The sequence below is a fragment of the Pituophis catenifer genome, unplaced genomic scaffold, assembly GCF_029215685.1.
Source record: "Pituophis catenifer annectens isolate HBS135680 unplaced genomic scaffold, rPitCat1.0.hap2 SCAF_11, whole genome shotgun sequence".
Lineage (NCBI taxonomy): Eukaryota > Metazoa > Chordata > Lepidosauria > Squamata > Colubridae > Pituophis > Pituophis catenifer.
Genome location: NW_027256891.1, coordinates 11,795,741 through 11,815,068, shown reverse-complemented (window position 1 = coordinate 11,815,068; position 19,328 = coordinate 11,795,741). Strand labels below are relative to the sequence as shown.

Sequence of the window (19,328 nt, the reverse complement as noted above, 5' to 3'; positions counted from 1 at the left end):
AATATTTCATCACATTTCTTGAAAGTTTTTTACCCTTGAGTCCTCAAAGGTATAAAACTTTGAGGAAGTGGGCAGACACATTTTAGCTTAGAATTTGTCCGGACATCCTCCTCCTCGTATGCAAAAAGCTAGAAGAGTATTTGGAGGCTCTCAAGGTGTTCTTCTTTTACTTTTATTTTGCTGCTTCCTCTTTATGATAGGATGGCAGGGAGAAGTATAATTTTGTATGCAAATGGGTAGCTATGTAAGGGATCCTCGACTTATAACCACAATTGGGACTGGAATTTTGGTTGTACGTTGTGATGGTTGTAAATTAAGGCACTCATGTGGCTGGATTCAATTTTATGATTGTTTGACAGTAGTTATTAAGTGTATCATACAGTCGTAAGTCTGAACCCTTTCTCCTGAATGGGTCGCTTTTTGCTAGAAACGGGCAATAAAAGTTGCAAATTGTGGTTGTGTGACCATGGGATGCTGCAACCAGTTGTAAAATGTGAGCTGTTGCCAAGTGTCCCTCCTAAAAAAAATGTAATCATGCAATTGGGGGGGGGGTGACAGCCCTAGATTTCATGATAGCTAGAAGTAATTTAGAGATCATAAAACAAAGAAAGAAAGAAAGAAAGAAAAAAGAAAGAAAGAAAGAAAGAAAGAAAGAAAGAAAGAAAGAAAGAAAGAAAGAAAGGAGGGAGGGAAGGAGAGATAGAAAGGAGAAAGAAGAAAGAAAAAAATAGAGAGAGAAAGAAAGAAAGAAAGAAAGAAAGAAAGAAAGAAAGAAAGAAAGAAAGAAAGAAAGAAAGAAAGTAAGTTATGGCACTGACCATCTATTCTTCCCCAAGGCATGCAAACTGTTGCTGACCAATTACTACTAATAAAGGCAAGATACAAATAAATACGGGTAGTTCTCGAGTTGAGCCCAAAGTTTATGTGGCTAAGTGAAACATTTGATAAGTGAGTTTTGACCCATTTTGCCAATTACCTTGCCAGACTTCTTAAATGAATCATTGCACTTGTTAAATTAGTAATGTGGGTTGTTCAGTGAATCCAGATTCCCCATGGACTTTGCTTGTCGGAAAGTCACAAAAGCGGATCACGTGACCCCGAGACATTGCAATCGTCATAAATATGAGCCAGTTGCCAAGCATCCAAATTCTGATTATGTGACCATAAGTCGTAAGTGTGAAAAATGGTCCTTAGTCATTTTTTTCAGGGCTGTTGTTAAGTTTACTTTATTGTCATTGCACATGGTATAACGAAATTAAATGCTGTCTTCAGTGTACATTATAACTATAAAAATAAAAACACAAATACACATCTTCACATTCTATATAATTGAAATTGAAAACCCAATATTGCATTAATATTGCACTATACAGTAGAATTCAATATAGTTAATGCCCTGGGATAGAAGCTGTTTTTCAGCCTATTTGTCCTTGTTTTTATTATCCTGTACCGTCTGCCAGATGGTAATAGTTCAAAAAAAGGGTGCCCAGGATGAGATGGATCCTTAAGAATGTTTTGAACTTTCTTAAGGCAGCGGGAGCTATAAAGCTCTTCCAAGGAGAGGAGAAGGCAACTATTGATCCTCTGGGCAACGATGTTAACCCTCTGGAGCGCTGTCGTATCTGCCCCTGGGCAATTGGCAAACCATTGTAACTTTGAACAGTCACTAAAGGAACTGTTGTAAATCAAGGACTACCTGTATAATAATAAAAGCAATTTAAAAACAGCCACTCAAACTGACAACTGTCCACCTAAGCAGTTCCACCTTCTGGAAACTGCAACAAGAATATAGTATTTCAAGCCTAAATCACTGGAAATCAGGAGAAGAATTTGTGAGTGTGCTTCTCTGTTTGTAACTATATTCTTCCTGGGATGTGTTTGCCTCCGAGTTTATGTGTAGGCTTGCACGTATGTGTGGAGTCTGGTGCAGTTGTGTGTATGCCTGTTTTGAGTATTTGAACTCAAGTTGTGCAACTCCTGATCCATCAACCATCCCTGCATATACCGTAGAAGTTTAAAAGATTTTCTGTTCCTTTTGTTTTTTTTCAAGCTGAAGGGTGTGAGGTTCGTGCTTGAATCAGTTTTGGTAATTTAATTTGGTAATCTTCCAGGAAGCACTTAGAAAAATGTGGTTAGGAGCACTTATTCCTTAACAACCTCTCAAAGCGGAAATTATAGGGGGGGAAAAAACACTTTCCCGGACTTCAACTTACTGAAAGAGATTTATTGCCGCCCCTCTCTCTCTCTCTCTCTCTCTCTCTCTCCCTCTCCCTCTCCCTCTCTCTCTCTCTCTCCTCTTCCCTTTCTCTCCCTCCCTCCCCATCTCTCTCTCTTGAACAGGATTGGAGACCTTTGGTCCAGTTATCAGCTCTTCCACATCTTTCTGGAGGATCTCAACTCAGTTCAGAAAGGAGAAATCTTCAGAAGGATGTGAGTAGAACTTGAATGGCTTGGAGAGACTACATGAAGGGCTCTGATTAAGAGGAATATTTGCAGCTTAGGGTTGAAATGAGGGGTCCTTGGTGCTTTCTGAGCTTGGTGGTTTTCTTGCAGACAGTTCGTTTATTTATTATTCATATTTATTATTCATATTTCTATGCCGCCCACTCTCTGAGGACTCTGGGCGGCTTACACCAAAGACAGTATACTAAATAGCATATTGCCCCCAACAATCTGGGTCCTCATTTTACCCACCTCGGAAGGATGGAAGGCTGAGTCAATCGTCAGTGCATTTTGCATAGTTTGAGTAATGAAACCTCTGCAGGAAAACCACCAAGCTTAGAGAGCACCAAGGATCTCTCATACAAAGGGCTGTACATCTACAAATGTTGAACTGTGGCCCCATCTTCAACAGCTTATACCCTTGCCATCTATAGGTGATTCATGGTGGTATTTGTCCATGGCTACCTCAATCCTTGGATTTAAATCAATGCCTCCATTGGCACTTCAGCTAGGTTCCCCAACCATCTTTTTATAGGTGCAAAGGGAAGCATGGACAATCTGATATTTTGTGAAAGAAACAATGTTGGGTAATCTTTGGATGCATGCTCTAGTTTCAAGACGTCACACCCGGTGTGCCAAATAGTTGAGATGAGACAATCTGTGCCCCATTGGGTGACCATGTCAGAGATATTTCCTTACTTAAACAGAGAAACAGAATGACCACAGGCAGGCAAAAAAAAAAGTAGTGGGAGCAGGAGAAACTTCTGATTTCTTGCTGGCTTTCTCATTGAGTTTCCTTTTGGGAAAGAAAATCTCTATAAAATGTTTTATAGATGGCATTATTCACCTGCAAGATTAGTGAATATGTATAAAAATAAATCTGTTAAATATTGGAAATGCAACCAAATACCAAGCTCATATTATCATATATGGTGGACATGTCCCAAAGCAAAAAAATATTGCAAGAAAATACACATATGGCTGGAAATTTTGACAAAACAACACATAGATTTGAAACCTGAGACATTTCTGTTGAGCATGCTTCCAGGAAAATAATAAGGGTAACACATATTTAATTTTACATGTTTTAACAGCAGCCAAGATTGTATATGCACAATACTGGAAAAATCTAGAAACCCCTACAGATGATAATATAATAAAAAAAAATCTGGAATGTGCAGAAATGGATAGGTTAACTCTAAAAATCAAAGGAAAAGAAGTGGCTGCTGCTAGATAAGAGAGGGAGCGAGGGATTGTGAGAGTGGCTTGGAAACTGTCATGGAACATTGAAATGAAGATCTCATGGCTGCAGCAGCAGCACAGTGGCAGCCAATACTCCTGAAGCAACCAAAACTTTCCAAAGTTTCTTTCCTTCTGGAGTCATGGATCCCAGATTTTGGATACATTAGCCCATTTAAGGTAGTTTGATTCAAAAATTGTTGCCCAGTTAAAGGTCATGGCAGTGAGAGTTTTAATAGTATATACATTTATGGAATTTAGGGCCATGAATTGGCAGTTAATAGGATTTGGGACGTGGTTAAGTGGCTAAGACGCTGAGCTTGTTGATCGAAAAGTTGGCAGTTCAGTGGTTCGAATCCCTAGTGCTGCATAACGGGGTGGGCTCCCGTTACTTGTCCCAGCTTCTGCCAACCTAGCAGTTCAAAAGTACATTTAAAATGCAAGTAGAAAAATAGGAACTACCTTTGGTGGGAAGGTAACAGCGTTCTGTGTGCCTCTGGTGTTTAGTAATGCCGGCCACATGACCACGGAGACATCTTCGGACAGCACTGGCTCTTCAGCTTTGAAACGGAGATGAGCTCCCTCCCCTAGAGGGAGTACTAGGGAGTGACTAGTACATATGTGCGAGGGGAACCTTTACCTTTACCTTACCCTAATAGAATTTGAGGGAGTCTGAAACAGGAGATACACTTAACTGGGATAAATGGTTTCAGTGAAGATATATCTGAATAATCAAATGTAGGTTTAATATGCCCAATTTTTCTACACAATACAGCTACTTGAAATGATCTGGAAACTTATTCATTAAACTATTTGATTCCTTGCTAAGTAATATAGCAATTTGGGATGTACTCTTTGAGGTTTTCCTCAAATGAAGAATGCTTTTCGTTTTTTCTAATGGGGCGTTATGTTTTCAATTTCTTCTGCATCTTCAATTTAATCCATTATCTTTGAAAGAAATAAATATTTTATTTCGATAAGCTGCACATTTAGGAGGGAAGGAAAGTGAGGAGCATTGGTTCATCCAGTGTGGCATTGTTTACACCACCTCCTGGGTTTTAACATAAATCTTTTTTGGCTTTAGCTGGAGATGCAAAGGAAGAGTCTGGATTTTCTTGCTACAAAACTTGGGCTTTGCAATTAACTTTCCATCAATTGATGGTGTTTCAGGACATCAAACACCACTTTCTAGCAGGGGTGAAATTTAGCAGGTTCTGACCAGTTTTGGAGAACCAGTAGCGGAAATTTTGTGTAGTCTGGAGAACCAGCAAATACCATTTCTGGCTGGGCCCAGAGTGGGGTGGGAATGGAGATTTTGCAGTATCCTTCCCCTGCCATGCCCACCAAGCCACAACACGCCCACCAAGCAACGTCCACAGAACCGATACTAAAAAGAAAAAGAATTTCACCACTGCTTTCTAGATTCCAGGGGTACCCAAAACAAGGTCATTTCAATTCCATGGAGGATTATTCCAAAAAGCAAACATGAGATTTTAATGAATCAGAGAAAAATGTACATCCTTCCAGTCTGGCACATCACACTATATATATATATTTATTTGTAGGACTATTCTCACTTTTTCTATTTAATACTGCACCAATTGCCTTTTCGCTGAGATCCGACTGAGAGCGTTACTAGTTCTTCTACTTAGCCATGTAGTCTAATCCTTTTTAACCAGGATTGCCCCCTTCTGGTTATCTCATTATATTGTCTTCAATAGAAATAAATTAAAAGTCTCACTGGCAATAACCTTCATACTTTTGTATATTTATACAAAGTCAACTTATTGCCCCCACAAACTGGGTCCTCAATTTACCTACCTTAAAAAGGATGGAAGGCTGAGTCAACCTTGAGCCTGGTGAGATTCGAACTTACAGTAATTGCAGATAGCTGGTGTTAATCACAATGCTCAATCTGCTGAGCCACCAGGCCCTTTACTGGCCACATGCCCTTCCTGATGCCAAATGGAGTTTGCAGATTTTTTTTTCTTAGCACCCTAAGAGAGAAACATCTTTGAACATAACATCAAGTGCCAATTCTTCTTCATTAAACTGAATAAGAAATTCTTGGAACCGCACTTTTTGTGTTTATGATTGTCCACGAAAGACCAGATCCACACATCAATAGCAATAGCAATAGCAATAGCACTTAGACTTATATACTGCTTCACAGTGCTTTTACAGCCCTCTCTAAGCAGTTTACAGAGTCAGCCCCTTGCCCCCAACAATCTGGGTCCTCATTTTACCAACCTTGGAAGGATGGAAGGCTGAGTCAACCATGAGCCAGTGAGGATTGAACTCCTGGCAGTGAGCAATGAGTTAGCCTGCAATACTGCATTCTAACCACTGCGTCACCATGAAGGTTCAATTAAATTGAATCAGTCTTCTCAACTAATGGTTAGCACCTGCTTGGAATTAAATAAGGGTCTATGGCACTCAAGTGAGGTTGGCCTTAGATCACTTGTGGCTACATAAGGATTCTAGGATGAGCCCTCTTTTCACGCCACCTCCAGATTCTGACATTTTTTTAATCAAAAAAAATTCATTTTTCAAGCTTCTTGATTGGTAGCATCCTTATGTTTGAATCTCATTCTGAGTGTCTTATATCTTCTCTCCCCCCACCTTTTTTTTTTTTTTGCTCCCTAGGAAATGAGTGTGTTCCCATGGCTTTTCCTGCAAACACAACGCAAAACATGTCATGCAATGCCACCATTGATGAGTTCCGGAGTCAGGTGTATCCTGTGACATACTCCATCATCTCAATCCTGGGATTTATGGGAAATGGCTTCGTGTTGTGTGTCCTCATCAGGACCTGCCAGGAGAAGACAGCTTTCCAGATATACATGTTCAACCTTGCCATTGCAGATCTTCTCTTCGTATGCACTCTGCCCCTACGAGTGGTCTATTACCTCTATAACGGCAACTGGTTCTTTGGTGACTTTTTGTGCCGGATCAGCTCCTATGCCATGTATGTCAACTTATACTGTAGCATCCTGTTCATGACGGCGATGAGTTTCTTCCGTTGCATTGCCATTGTTTTCCCCATCTGGAATATCCAATTTATCTCCCGGAAGAAGGCCATCATCGTCTGCGTTGGCATTTGGTTTTTTGTAATCGTGACCACGACTCCGTTTTTGCAGAAAAGTGTCCAGTTATCTGATGAAAATATAACCAAATGCTTTGAGCCACCGAGGAACAAAGATGTGAGGAAGCTGATGATTCTCCACTACATTTCACTGTTCGTGGGTTTCATCTTTCCTTTCATCACCATCACCATCTGTTACGCCATGATCCTAAACAAGCTCCTGAAGAATTCCATGCATAAGAAAGAAGGCACTCGTAGAAAAGCCATCTGGATGATTGTGATTGTGACCGTCGTCTTCCTCGTGAGCTTCACCCCATATCATGTCCAGCGCACAGTCCACCTCCACTTCATGAAAGACAAGACTTCCTGCGAGAAGAGTCTTTACATGCAGAAATCCGTGGTGATAACCTACTCCCTTGCAGCCTTCAACTGTTGCTTCAACCCACTTCTCTATTACTTTTCTGGAGGTAATTTCCGTAGGAGACTTTCCACTTTCCAAAGGGGCTCTATTTCCAGTTCTCATCAGCGGAAGATGTCAAAGATGGAGGAAGCCGTGAATGGAAACGCTGTGCTACACAGGAACTTGTAAGGGTCTTTTCATCTGTTCCTCATCAAAAACATACATTTTGGAAGTGATGGGAAGACTGTAGGTCTAGCAACCTGTAAAACTCGAACTATGAGTTGGTGTGAGCAATGCCCTTGCCATTATACCAACTCCCTCCTAACAGATGCCAACCTGAGTTGCTGGTTATTGTGCGTCAGTGGTTTATCTAGTTTCTCAAAATGGTGCCCAGAGGAGCAAGTGTGTGTATATAGACCAGAGGTCTTCAAACTTGGCAGCTTTAAGACTTGTGGAGTCTTAAAGCTGCCAAGTTTGAAGACCTCTGATATAGACATTCGCTTGGCCACCACCAGATTCCTTGCTTCAACTGTATTTCCAAAATGTCTCTGGGACCTGAATGAAACTTAAAAGATAATTTAAGACATAAAGACGATGATGAAATCAATCCAATGCTTTGTTTGGAACTGTGCTCAAAAAAAAAACTTGCTCAAAAAAAAAAGGCAGTGATAAGCAAGGGAATAGGGCAAGAGAAGGGACTAAAGGAATTGTAAGTAGCTTTGAAGCTGATGCCTTGTAATAGCCAGTTTGGTCTAGTGGTTAAGGCACCAGGCTAGAAAGTGGGAGATTATGAGTTCAAGTCCCGTCTCAGCTATGAAAGTCAGCTGGGTGACTATGGGTCAATCACCAGGAGACGGTGAATTCTAGTCCCACCTTAGGCATGAAAGGTGACTGAGTGACTTTGGGCCAGTGCCTCTTTCTCTCTCCCCAACCCACCTCACAGAGTTGTTATTGTGGGGGGATAGGAAGAATAGGAGGAAGAAAGTGTATTGGACATATGCACACCTTATTTGTTAAAAATAATAAAGATGAGATATAATATAAAGAACTGGTTATGTCCCCTAGTAAGCTATTTTGCAAATAGACAATTTCCTCCTCCAGAAGACGTTTTGCAATCAAGATTTTCAAGACACCAAAAGGATCCAATGACCGCCCCAAACCTTGGGGATTTCTGCTCTAAACCAGACAACTCGATTTCATAATAACGCTTTGCTTTTTCTTCTCTGAAGCCCAAGACTGTTTGCGCTTGAACACCTCTCTGCATGCCACGCTTATCCGATACAAATCTCTTCCGTCTTTTTGCCCATACATGGAAGAGCAAGTTGAATATCTTTGGTTGTATTACTACTGCTTTGTAAATCCTTAGTAAGGCCACACCTGGAATACTGCATCTGGTTTTGGTCACCACATTACAAAAAGGATGTTGAGACTTTGGAACAAGCGCAGAGAAGAGCAAGTAAGATGATTTAAGGAGACTTAACGGACGAAGAACGGTGGCAGGAATTGGGTATGTCTAGTCTAGAGAAAAGAAGGACTAGGGATGACATGATAGCAATTCTTCAGTGTTTGAGGGGCTGCCCCAAAGAAGAGGGGGGCCAACTTATTTTCCAAAGCATCTGAAAGCAGGACAAGAAATGATGCATGGAAACTAATCCAGGAGAGAACCAACCTGGAATTAAGAAGAAACTTCCTCAAAGTGAGAACAATTAACCAATGGAACAGCTTGCCTTGTGAAGTTGTGCTTTATCACTGGGGAGGTGGGGTTAAGAAGAGACTGGACAGCCAATTGTCTTAAATGGTATAGGGCAGGGGTGTCAAACTGGTGGCCCATGGGCCGGACACATTACGCGCAGGCCATGGCCACCCCAGCTCGGGAAAGGCAAAAAACCGTCATGATACGTCATGTGACATCAACGTGACATAGCAAGTTTGACACCCGTGGTATAGGGTCATTTGCTTGAGCAGGGGGTTGGGCTAGAAGACCTCGAAGGCCCCTTCCAGCTCTAGTCAGAATTGAATTGATGTCTAATGTGATATTATGGCTGCCTACCCTTGTTGTGATATTCTCAACTCCAACAAGTACCTGACTATTCCCTGGTCGAGCATATATGGATTGCTGAGATGAACTATATGGGGAAAAAGCCAGGGGTGCTATTCAGCAGGTTCTGACAGGTTCTGGAGAACCGGTTGCGGACATTTTGAGTAGTTCGGAGAACCAGCAAATGCCACCTCTGGCTGGCCCCAGAGTGGGGTGGGAATGGAGATTTTGCAATATCCTTCCCCCAGGAGTGGGTAGGGAATGGGGATTTTGCAGTATCCTTCCCCTGCCACGTCCACCAAGCCACGCCCACCAAGCTATGCCACACCCACCGCCACGCCCACAGAACTGGTAGTAAAAAAAATTGAATTCCCCCACTGGTTCAAAAAGCCATATTTTCCTAACCTGGGAATCTCCTGATGAATTGGACTTTTTAAAGTTCTGGAATCCTTTGTGCTGGTTAGAGATTCTAGTAATTTTTGGTATAATGTGTTGAGGAGAATACTGAATTGGGAAAAAACTAAGGTTAATTAAGGCTCCACACTGATAGTTATTTTAAAAAAATGAGTTTTCCCTTTTTGGTAAAGAACTGTTGAATGAGGAATATTCGGCTGAGTCATCTTGAGGATATCCTCTTGATAATGGGAGACTTTTCTCTTTCATCCTAAAAGCAAGCTTTTCTTTCTTTGACATGGAAAAGGAAATTGAGCTTCTTATTTTAAACTGGGAGTTGCAATCTGCTATTAAAGGAAGAGGCAATTATGGCAGAGAGAGCTAAAAATATAAACCAAAGAAAAGGAGATGTGGGACAGTGAGATTTTGAAGAAAGAAGGAGAATCTATTATGAAATATTGCCTTTTGCCCTAGTCTTCAGGTAAAAACCGAAATAAAGCTGTTGTTCAACTTTCAGGAAGAGTAGAATAGAGGAAAAGGTATTTTTTTAAACTATGTAACACTATGTAATAGTAAATGAATATTACATTTTGGACGGCAATCTAATTCCAGTTTTAAGGACTGCACAGGAGCAAAGAGCAAATCTATTTCCAGGAGAAGAGAGGAGTATTGTTTGACATATGACTGGGAAACTTGAGGTTTCCAGTACAGGTAGTCCTCGACTTATAACAATTCATTTAGTGACTTTTCAAAGTTACAATGGCTCTGAAAAAAGTGACTTTCGACCATTTTTCACACTTATAACCATTGCAGCATCCCTGAAATGGATGCTTGTGATCATGTGGTCATAATTCAGAAGCTTGACAACTGATTCATATTTATGATGGTGGCACTGTCCTGAGATCATGTGATCACCTTCGGCGACCTTCTGATGAACAAAGTCAATGGGGAAGCCAGATTCGCATAACAACCGTGTCCCTAACTTAACAACTGCAGGAGTTCCCTTAACAATTATGGCAAGAAAGGTGGTAAAATAGGGCAAAATTCACATAGCAAATGTTTTGTTTAGTTGGGCTCAATTGTGGTCATAAGTCAAGGACTACCTGTGTAGGCCAGCCATATCTAGCTAACATGGGCCATGATTTATATAGCAACAATAACTGTAGCCCAATAAAGAGAATGGAAAGAAAAATGGACTTCTTTTCTTTCGTGCAGAAATAGCTCTGTACAGTAATGGCCAAAATTGTGGAAACCTTTTCGGAAAAGTGTATTTTTGAGGTTTGATGGCTAATAACACCACTTTTTTTTTTTAGAGTTTCAAGATAATCCTATTCCACTGCTGGAATGGCCTGGGAATAGCCCAGACCTTCACCCAATTGAAATCTATGGAGCCGACTAAAGAAACTTGTTAGTCAGAAGCGACCCAGTAATAAAACTCAGTTAATAGAAGCAATCATTCAATCTTGGTTTCACATTATAACAGCTGCAGAACTAAAAGACTTGGTTCACTCCATGGGAAGACATTGTAAGGCTGTCGTTCATGCTAAAGGTTACCCAACTAAGTGTTAACTGACATGGTGATAATTTTTGTACATTTCGCATTTTCTATGGTGATCATTTTTGCATACCTTGTTTCACTTTTCTTCTTTATACTGTAACCGCTATTCTAATAGCAAATTAGCAAATCCTTCATAAAGGTTATTACATTACATTCTTGATTAAATTATCTTTCCATTGATATATAATTTTATGGTAGTACTCCCAAAAAAAGTGGTGTTACTAGCTAGTTTTAGAAAATACACTTTTCCCAAAAGGTTTCCACAATTGTGGCCACTACTGTATATTGGAGAAATGGAATAATAGGCATACATCCCATTTCCTATCCACTTCCTCCCAGCCAATATATTTATTTTTGGTTGGGGAGGAGATGTGTGAAAGCAAAATACCCATAGAGATAGAGTGCCTAGAGAGGCCCTATGTTTCTCTAGGACTTCTATCTTGGTAGATGTAAGGGTTAGTTAATTCTACAGTCAACAGTTTTAGCGGATGACCAGCAGGAGTTTATGTAATCCTAGGCAAAACTCTAATCCCTGGCTAATTCAACTCAAGTGAATGTAATGTAAACTTAATCTTTTACATTACCATTACCTCAAAGAGATAAGAGCTCTCCTAAGGCAATTAAATCCCACATACAAAATCACAAAACTGCTCCATTGGGCCATATATATATATATATATTTTCAGTAGCATTGGGTTGACAAGTTGCCATGGTGATTCAGTCAAAGCTGGGATGTCCTTCTGGGAACTGGATATGATTTAATATCCTGGTCACACCAGTGTAAATCTGCAGCCAACTCAGTGACAAAATGAGCTTTAGGTCATGATTTTCTGCAACTTTTTTTGACAGGGCGGCTGAGAAGAGCTTGGAGACTAGAAGTGGGGACGCGGTGGGTGAACCTTAAAAAATAACCAGCCTTTTATTATTTTTTATTTATTTATTATCAGATTTATATACCGCCCTTCTCCCGGAGGACTCAGGGCGGTGCACAGCCAAAGTAAAAACATAAATACAAACATTAAAATACAGTTAAAAAGATATATATGCGTTTGGCCCCATAATTAAAAAACAATAACAAACCTATTAAAAACATTTAAAAATGTGTTAAGCCAGCCCAGCTTGCTGAAAAAGAAAGGTCTTCAGGGCACGGCGGAAGGCACCGAGGTCTTGGATTCTTCGTATCTCTGGGGGCAGCTGATTCCAGAGGGCAGATGCCCCCACAGAAAAGGCCCTCCCCCTGGGGGCCACCAGTCTACATTGTTTGGCCGATGGCACCCTGAGGAGGCCTTCTCTGTGGGAGCGCACAGGTCGGTGGGAGGCCATTGGTAGCAGCAGGTGGTCTCGAAGATATCCAGGTCCTATGCCATGGAGTGCTTTAAAGATGATAACCAACACCTTGAAGCACACCCAGAAGACCACTGGGAGCCAGTGCAGCTCACGCAGGAGAGGTGTTATGTTGGAGCGCCACACAGCTCCCGTAACTACCCGCGCGGCCGCATTCTGGACCAGTTGGAGCCTTCGAGTGCTCTTCAAGGGGAGCCCCATGTAGAGAGCATTGCCGTAGTCCAGGTGAGAGGTGATGAGGGCATGAGTGACTGTCCACAAGGAATCCCGATCTAGGAAGGGCCGCAACTGGCAGATCAGGCGAACCTGATAAAAAGTCCCGCTGGCTACAGCCGTCAGATGTTCCTCCAAGGACAGCTGCGTATCCAGGAGGACGCCCAAATTGTGAGCCCTCTCCATGGGGGCCAAAGACTCGCCCCCAATAGTCAGTGATGGTGTCAACTGACTGAGGGGGATTTTTTCCCCCCTCATCCAAACTCCAATCATGTCGGCTGCACAAAGCCATAACCCCCATGGCTTCCCACAATCTGAGGTTTCTGGTTTTTTCAGCAGCCGGATCGACCTCTTTTCAAGATCCCAAGAACTGTGGCCCAGGGTGAGGGAAAGGGGAGGGGGGGAGATAAACAGAGGCTGAAATAAATGTGAGCAGTGGGAAAGCACACAACACATTCCTTCAAAGGGGACAGTGGCTCAGCCTCAGAAAATGTAGCCTGCTGAGGAACTAATGTCAACAGCCTTGGAGTCGCTCAGCAAGAAGGGCTTTCGGCAAACTTTCAAGACGTTATTAATTGCCCTGCTAGTGGGAAACGCAAACATTTGCCATGGTGGGAATCGGCAGAGCTTCTGCAAACGAGAGAAGTAGCAGGAGGGTGTGGAGAGAATCCTCAAAGAGCATGGGTTTTGGAGTTGCACGGAAGCTAATAAAACATGTCAACCCTTGTATGCTGTGCGAGTTGTACGAGCTAAGTCATTGTCCGGTGATGCTCTGTGGAGATCTAAGCTACGCTCAGCTCCACGGAATCCAGTTTGCCAGCTAAATGCTTGCTATCCTTCCTTCCAAGAAAACTGAGTAGATTAGCCCAACCAGAAGAGAGGTTTCACATGTTATGTACCAAAGGGATTCTCCTTCCCCAATTGTCCATGTGGTTGCAAACAATGTTGTGTTATAATGTACTTCCTTGAATGTAATATGTAAGTACCCATGTGCGGTACCAATTATTTTGTTATGATGTTGGCTGAATATATGTAGCATTTCTTTCCTTCCTTCCTTCCTTCCTTCCTTCCTTCCTTCCTTCCTTCCTTCCTTCCTTCTCTCCCTCCCTCCCTTCTCTCCCTCCCTCCCTCCCTTCTTCTTTCCTTTTCCCTCCCTTCTATTTCCTTCCTTCTTTCCTCCCTCCCTCCCTCCCTCCTTTCTTTTCCTTTCCTTTTTCTTCACTCCCTCTCTCCTTCTCTTCCTTCCCTCCCTCCCTCCTTCCTTCTTTCCTTTCCTTTTCTCTCCCTTCTATTTCCTTCCTTCTTTCCTCCCTCCCTCCCTCCTTTCTTCTTTCCTTTCCTTTTTCTTCACTCCCTTCCTCTCTCCTTCTCTTCCCTCCCTCCCTCCTTCCTTCTTTCCTTTCCTTTTCCCTCCCTTCTATTTCCTTCCTTCTTTCCTCCCTCCTTCCCTCCTTTCTTCTTTCCTTTTCTCTCCCTTCTATTTCCTTCCTCCCTCCTTCCATATAATGAATGCAAATTATAAACCTGTTGATGCTATGTATAGAGTTGTTATTTTTTTGTTCTTGCCATGTTATGAAATTGGGTTGCATTAAAAAAAATTAAAATAAAAAGATGTATTTTGTTGTAGAATTGCTGTCTGCTGTTGAATGCTGCCTAGGGCAGACAGTGCATCTGGAGACTCACGATATCCCATTGTGATAGACACATATTGCTGAGTTGTTCACATGTGCTGGGCATCATTGTCCATCTTCCCCATCCGGCATGGCCATTGGCTATGATGAATGGCAAGGAAAGTAGCTGGGTGTTAATGTATCCAAGGAGCAGCAGGTTAGAGAAGCTGGCTGTGTAGTGATCCATTTGATGACTTACAAAAGAATAAAATGAAAATGTGAAAAGCACAGGTGCTGCACCTTATCCATACCTTTCAAATCTTTCCAAATCACTCTTATCAACAGTTGATAAGATGGCAGAAGAAATGTACTTCTATTCAGAATAACAGAGTTGGAAGGGACTTTTGAGGTCTTCTAGTCCAACCTCCTGCTCAAGCAGGAGACCCAGAGGTGGGTTTCAGCAGGTTCTGATCAGTTCTGGAGAACCGGTAGTGGAAATTTTGAGTAGTTTGGAGAACCGGTAGTAAAAATTCTGACTGGCCCCGCCCCATCTATTCTCTGCCTTCCAAGTCCCAGCTGATCAGAAGGAAATGGGGATTTTGCAGTAACCTTCCCCTGGATTGGGGAGGGAATGGAGATTTTACAATATCCTTCCCCTGCCACGTCCACCAAGCCACGTCCACCAAGTCACACCACGCCCACCAAGCCATGCCCACAGAACCGGTAGTAAAAAATTTTGAAACCCACCACTGAGGAGACCCTATACCATTTCAGACAAAGGCTCTCCAATCTCTTCTTAAAAACCTCCAGTGATGTTCTCACTATGAGGAACTTTCTCTTCAATTCTCTGTTCCTTCTCTCCTTGATTAGAATAGAATAGAGCTGGAGGGGACCTTGGAGGTCTTCTAGTCCAGCCCCCTGCCCAAGCAGGAGACCCTATACCCAGTGGTGGGATTCAAGTAATTTAACAACCGGTTCTCTGTCCTAATGATTCTTCCAACAACCGGTTTGCCAAACTGCTCAGAAAGTTAACAACCGGTTCTCCCGAAGTGGTGCGAACCGGCTGAATCCCACCACTGCCTATATCATTTCAGACAAATGGCTGTCCAATCCCTTCTTAAAAACCTCCAGTGATAGAGCATTCACAACTTCTGGAGGCAAGTCGTTCCACTGGTTAATTGTTCTCACTGTTAGGAAGTTCTCCTCAATTCCAGGTTGCTTCCCTCCTTGATTTGTTTCCATCCATTGCTCCTTGCCATGCTCTGAGGTCCTTTGGAGAATAAGTTGATCTCCATCTTCTTTGTAGCAGCCTCTTAGATATTCGCCAAATCGTTAATATGTCAAGATGTCTGTGGAAGACAGTACAGTATATACATAACTATCCTCTCCAAGTTACTATAACAGCAAAGAATACATCATCTCTAGAAAACAGCTCCATTTTGTATTGATTAGATCTCCTGCCTCGTTTGGAATTTGACATTTTAAGAAGAATAACAACATAGGCCAGGACCTGAGAAGGGTGATTGGCGAGTTTTGTATTAGCAAATTTCTGGTGCAGATTTCCTTTCTGCTGCTCTCAGAGGTCAGGATAAAAGCGAGTGGGAGATTAAAGATTGGGAAGAACTTCCGAAATTAAATGCTTCTGCAGGTGGCAGCATTTAGCTGATCAAAACTGGTCTCAGAAATTAAGTAATGTTGGGCCTCGATAGAACACTGATGGAGTGGAGTATTGTCTATGAATTCCAGGGCTGTTGGGATATTTAACAAAATCTTAGGGAGGTAGTGGCAATCTGCTTCTATAATTCTACCAAACAAAATATTTGTGGATGTAGTTATCAGGAGTCTCATCTCTTTTGTTTTCTCTTGAATGAATAAAAATTGAACACCTTACTCAGTGGTGGGATTCAAATAATTTAATAACCGGTTCTCTGCCCTAATGATTTCTTCCAACAATCAGTTCACCAAACTGTTCAGAAAGTTAACAACCGATTCTCCCGAAGTGGAGCAAACTGGCTGAATCCCACCACTGACCTTACTTAGAAAAGAGGCCACTAAACTTTCTGATTTTTCTTTGAAGACGTTTCGCTTCTCATCCATGAGCTCATTATCAGAGCTGAAGAAGCTTCTTGGGTGAGAAGTGAAACGTCTTCAAAGAAAAACCAGAACATCCAGTGGCTTCTTGAAAAAAGCACCTTTGGGACAACCATGACCTGGAAGACTGAGAATCTCCATAGACACCTTACTGAAAAGCTGGTGGATTCTCATAGCTATTTAAGGAGAAGCTTAATGTCTATCTTTCTACTGCGGTTGTGTTGTTCATTGCACATCGTGCTTTATATACGACAGGGGTGTCAAACTCAAGGCCGTGGGCCAGATGCGGCTCACGGGGCCGCCCTGGAAAAGTGAAGGACTGGCCCACAGTGCCTCTGCCAGTGAAAATGGAGCTCAAGAGGGCCTTGTGCTGCTCTCCCGAGCTCCGTTTTAGCTGGCAGAGAGTTGCAGGAGGCCATCGCAGCTGGAAACGGAGCTCGGGAGACTGTTTTCGCTGGCTGAGTGCTACCACAGGTGCCCCTGACACAAGGATGTTAAGCTGGCCATGCCCCCTGGCCATGCCCCCCCAGCCAGTGGTGGAATGCTGCCGGTTTAACAACTGGTTTGGTGAGCGCATGTTTTACGCTGAAAATGGAGCATTTAGAAGCTCAGCTGCATACCTTCCAAGTCAGCAACAGTAAGTAGAACAGCAAGAGGGGAGGGGGAATCAGCTGTGCTGCACAATTGAATGAGCTAGAAAGCAGGAAATAAAGGACATGATAGGGTGGGGGCGGATGGGCGGGGCTAGCTGATCGTCAGAGCTACCACTTTGCCTGAACCAATCCGAACCGGCTGAATTCCACCTCTGCTCCCCAGCCCTCCTGAGGTCAAACACAACCCTGATGTGGCCCTCAATGAAATCGAGTTTGACACCCCTGATATAGGGGATTAGACTGATGGGATCTCTCTCAGTCATAAGATTATAGGACTGTGATGGCGAACCTATGGAACACGTGCCACAGGTGACACGCGGAGCCATATTGGTGGGCACGCAAACGTCGCCCTAGCTCAGCTCCAGTGCACATGCGTGCGCTGGTCAGCTGATTTTTGGGCCTTCCGGTCCCATCAGAAGTCAGCAAATGGGCCGTTTCCGGCCTCTGGAGTGCCTCTGGGGGGTTGGGGAAGACCATTTTCGCCCTCCCCAGGCTCCAAGAAAGCCTCTGGAGCCTGGGGAGGGCAAAAAATGGGCCTACCGGGCACACTATGCCATCGCATACCAAAAACTTTAAGGAGTTGGGGCTTTGAGAGGGGGTTGCGAGCCGGGGGTAGCTGAGCCGGTAATAGCCGAGCTCTGCCACCAGTCACCTGCCACACTCTTCGTCTCGGGGTCTTGCGCCTCACCCGAGCTCGCCGACTGCGGCTTCACCTCCTTCGGACGGACTACCGGCGTCCCGCTGCTGCTCTGCACGCCCAGCGTCTCCAGGACGGCGGTGGTATCCTCTCCTTCACCCGCAGCGACCGGCACCTCCGCCGTTACACCCTCCGCCATCCCGTCTGCGTCGTGGCTACTCAGGGCGGCGGAAAGTAGGAAAACGCCGACTTTCTCTCAGACCCTGCTACGAATCCTGGGCACTCACAAACCACGCTGCACGATATCTGCTTTAAACAGGTGTCTGGTTTATTCAGTCGCCAGGTTCACAGGGATCAAAGCTGAGTTCAAGGATTGATAACACAATTGATAACACGCCCCCTCCCTCTCGCAGCCCACAACCATGGTTTTCAGAACGCGACGGCTCATCTGGTGAGTTCTGCTGTGGAAATGATTCCCCATGGTGGCGAGCGGGGAACGGCTCGACAGGGGGGAGTGTGGGGGGTTGTGCGTGCATGTGTAGGGGGGCGAGGCACATTGAATTATGGGTGTAGGCACACGTGTGTGTGACCCCCCCCCACACTCCCCATGCTTTTGGCACGCGACGGCAGAAAGGTTAGCCATCACTGTTATAGGATATGATCGGTATTCAGATAACTAGTACAGGTAGTCCTTGACGTATGACCACAACTGAGCCCAAACTTTCTGTTGCTAAGTGAGACAGCTGATCGGTGAATTCTGCCCCCATTTTACAACCTTTCTTGCCACCGCTGTTAAGTGGATCTCTGTACTTGTTAAGTTAATAACATGGTTGTTAAGTGAATCTGGCTTCCCCATTGACTTTGGTTTTCATAAGGTCCCAAAAGGGGATCACGTGACCCCGGGACACGGCAAGTGTCATAAATATGAACCAGTTGCCAAGAGTCTGAATTTTGATCACGTGACCATGGAGATGCTGCAATGGTCGTAAGTGTGAAAAATGGTCATGAGTCATTCTTTTCAGTGGCATTGTAACTTTGAGTCAAGGAGACTACGGACCTATGCTCTCTTTTCCTGAGCCGCATATATTTTCTGGATTTCACCTAACACACTCCATAAAATTGTTGAAATAATTCATTTTTCTACATTTGGACAATATTGTCTACATGCACAATAAAGTAAGAGCCTTGATAGTACAGTGGTCTAAGCACCCTGTTATTAACACAGCTGTCTGCAATTACTGCTGGTTCGAATCTCTCCAAGGCTCAAGGTTGACTCAGCCTTCCATCCTTTCTAAGGTAGGTTAAATGAGGACCCAGTTTATGGGGGCAATAAGCTGACTTTGTATAAATATACAAAAGTATGAAGGCTATTGCTTAACGCACTGTAAGCCGCCCTGAGTCTCCGGAGAAGGGCGGCATATAAATCAAATTTAAAAAAAAAAAGTAAGTGAATATCTCTGCAGTGGATAGAAACTAATTAAGGAGAGAAGCAACCTAGAACTAAGGAGAAATTTCTTGACAGTTGGAACAATTAACCAGTGGAACAACTTGCCTCCAGAAGTTGTGAATGCTCCAACACTGGAAGTTTTTAAGAAGAGATTGGACAACCATTTGTCTGAAATAGT

At 43.3% G+C, this 19,328-nt stretch overlaps 1 protein-coding gene across 1 annotated transcript; it reads left to right on the top strand.

Moving 5' to 3' along the window:
* Positions 1–6,344: 6,344 nt before the first annotated feature.
* CYSLTR1 (cysteinyl leukotriene receptor 1) lies at positions 6,345–7,355 on the top strand. The gene has a single exon (XM_070951955.1). It carries the CDS (start codon positions 6,345–6,347, stop codon positions 7,353–7,355), a length of 1,011 nt encoding a protein of 336 aa, XP_070808056.1.
* Positions 7,356–19,328: the final 11,973 nt, after the last annotated feature.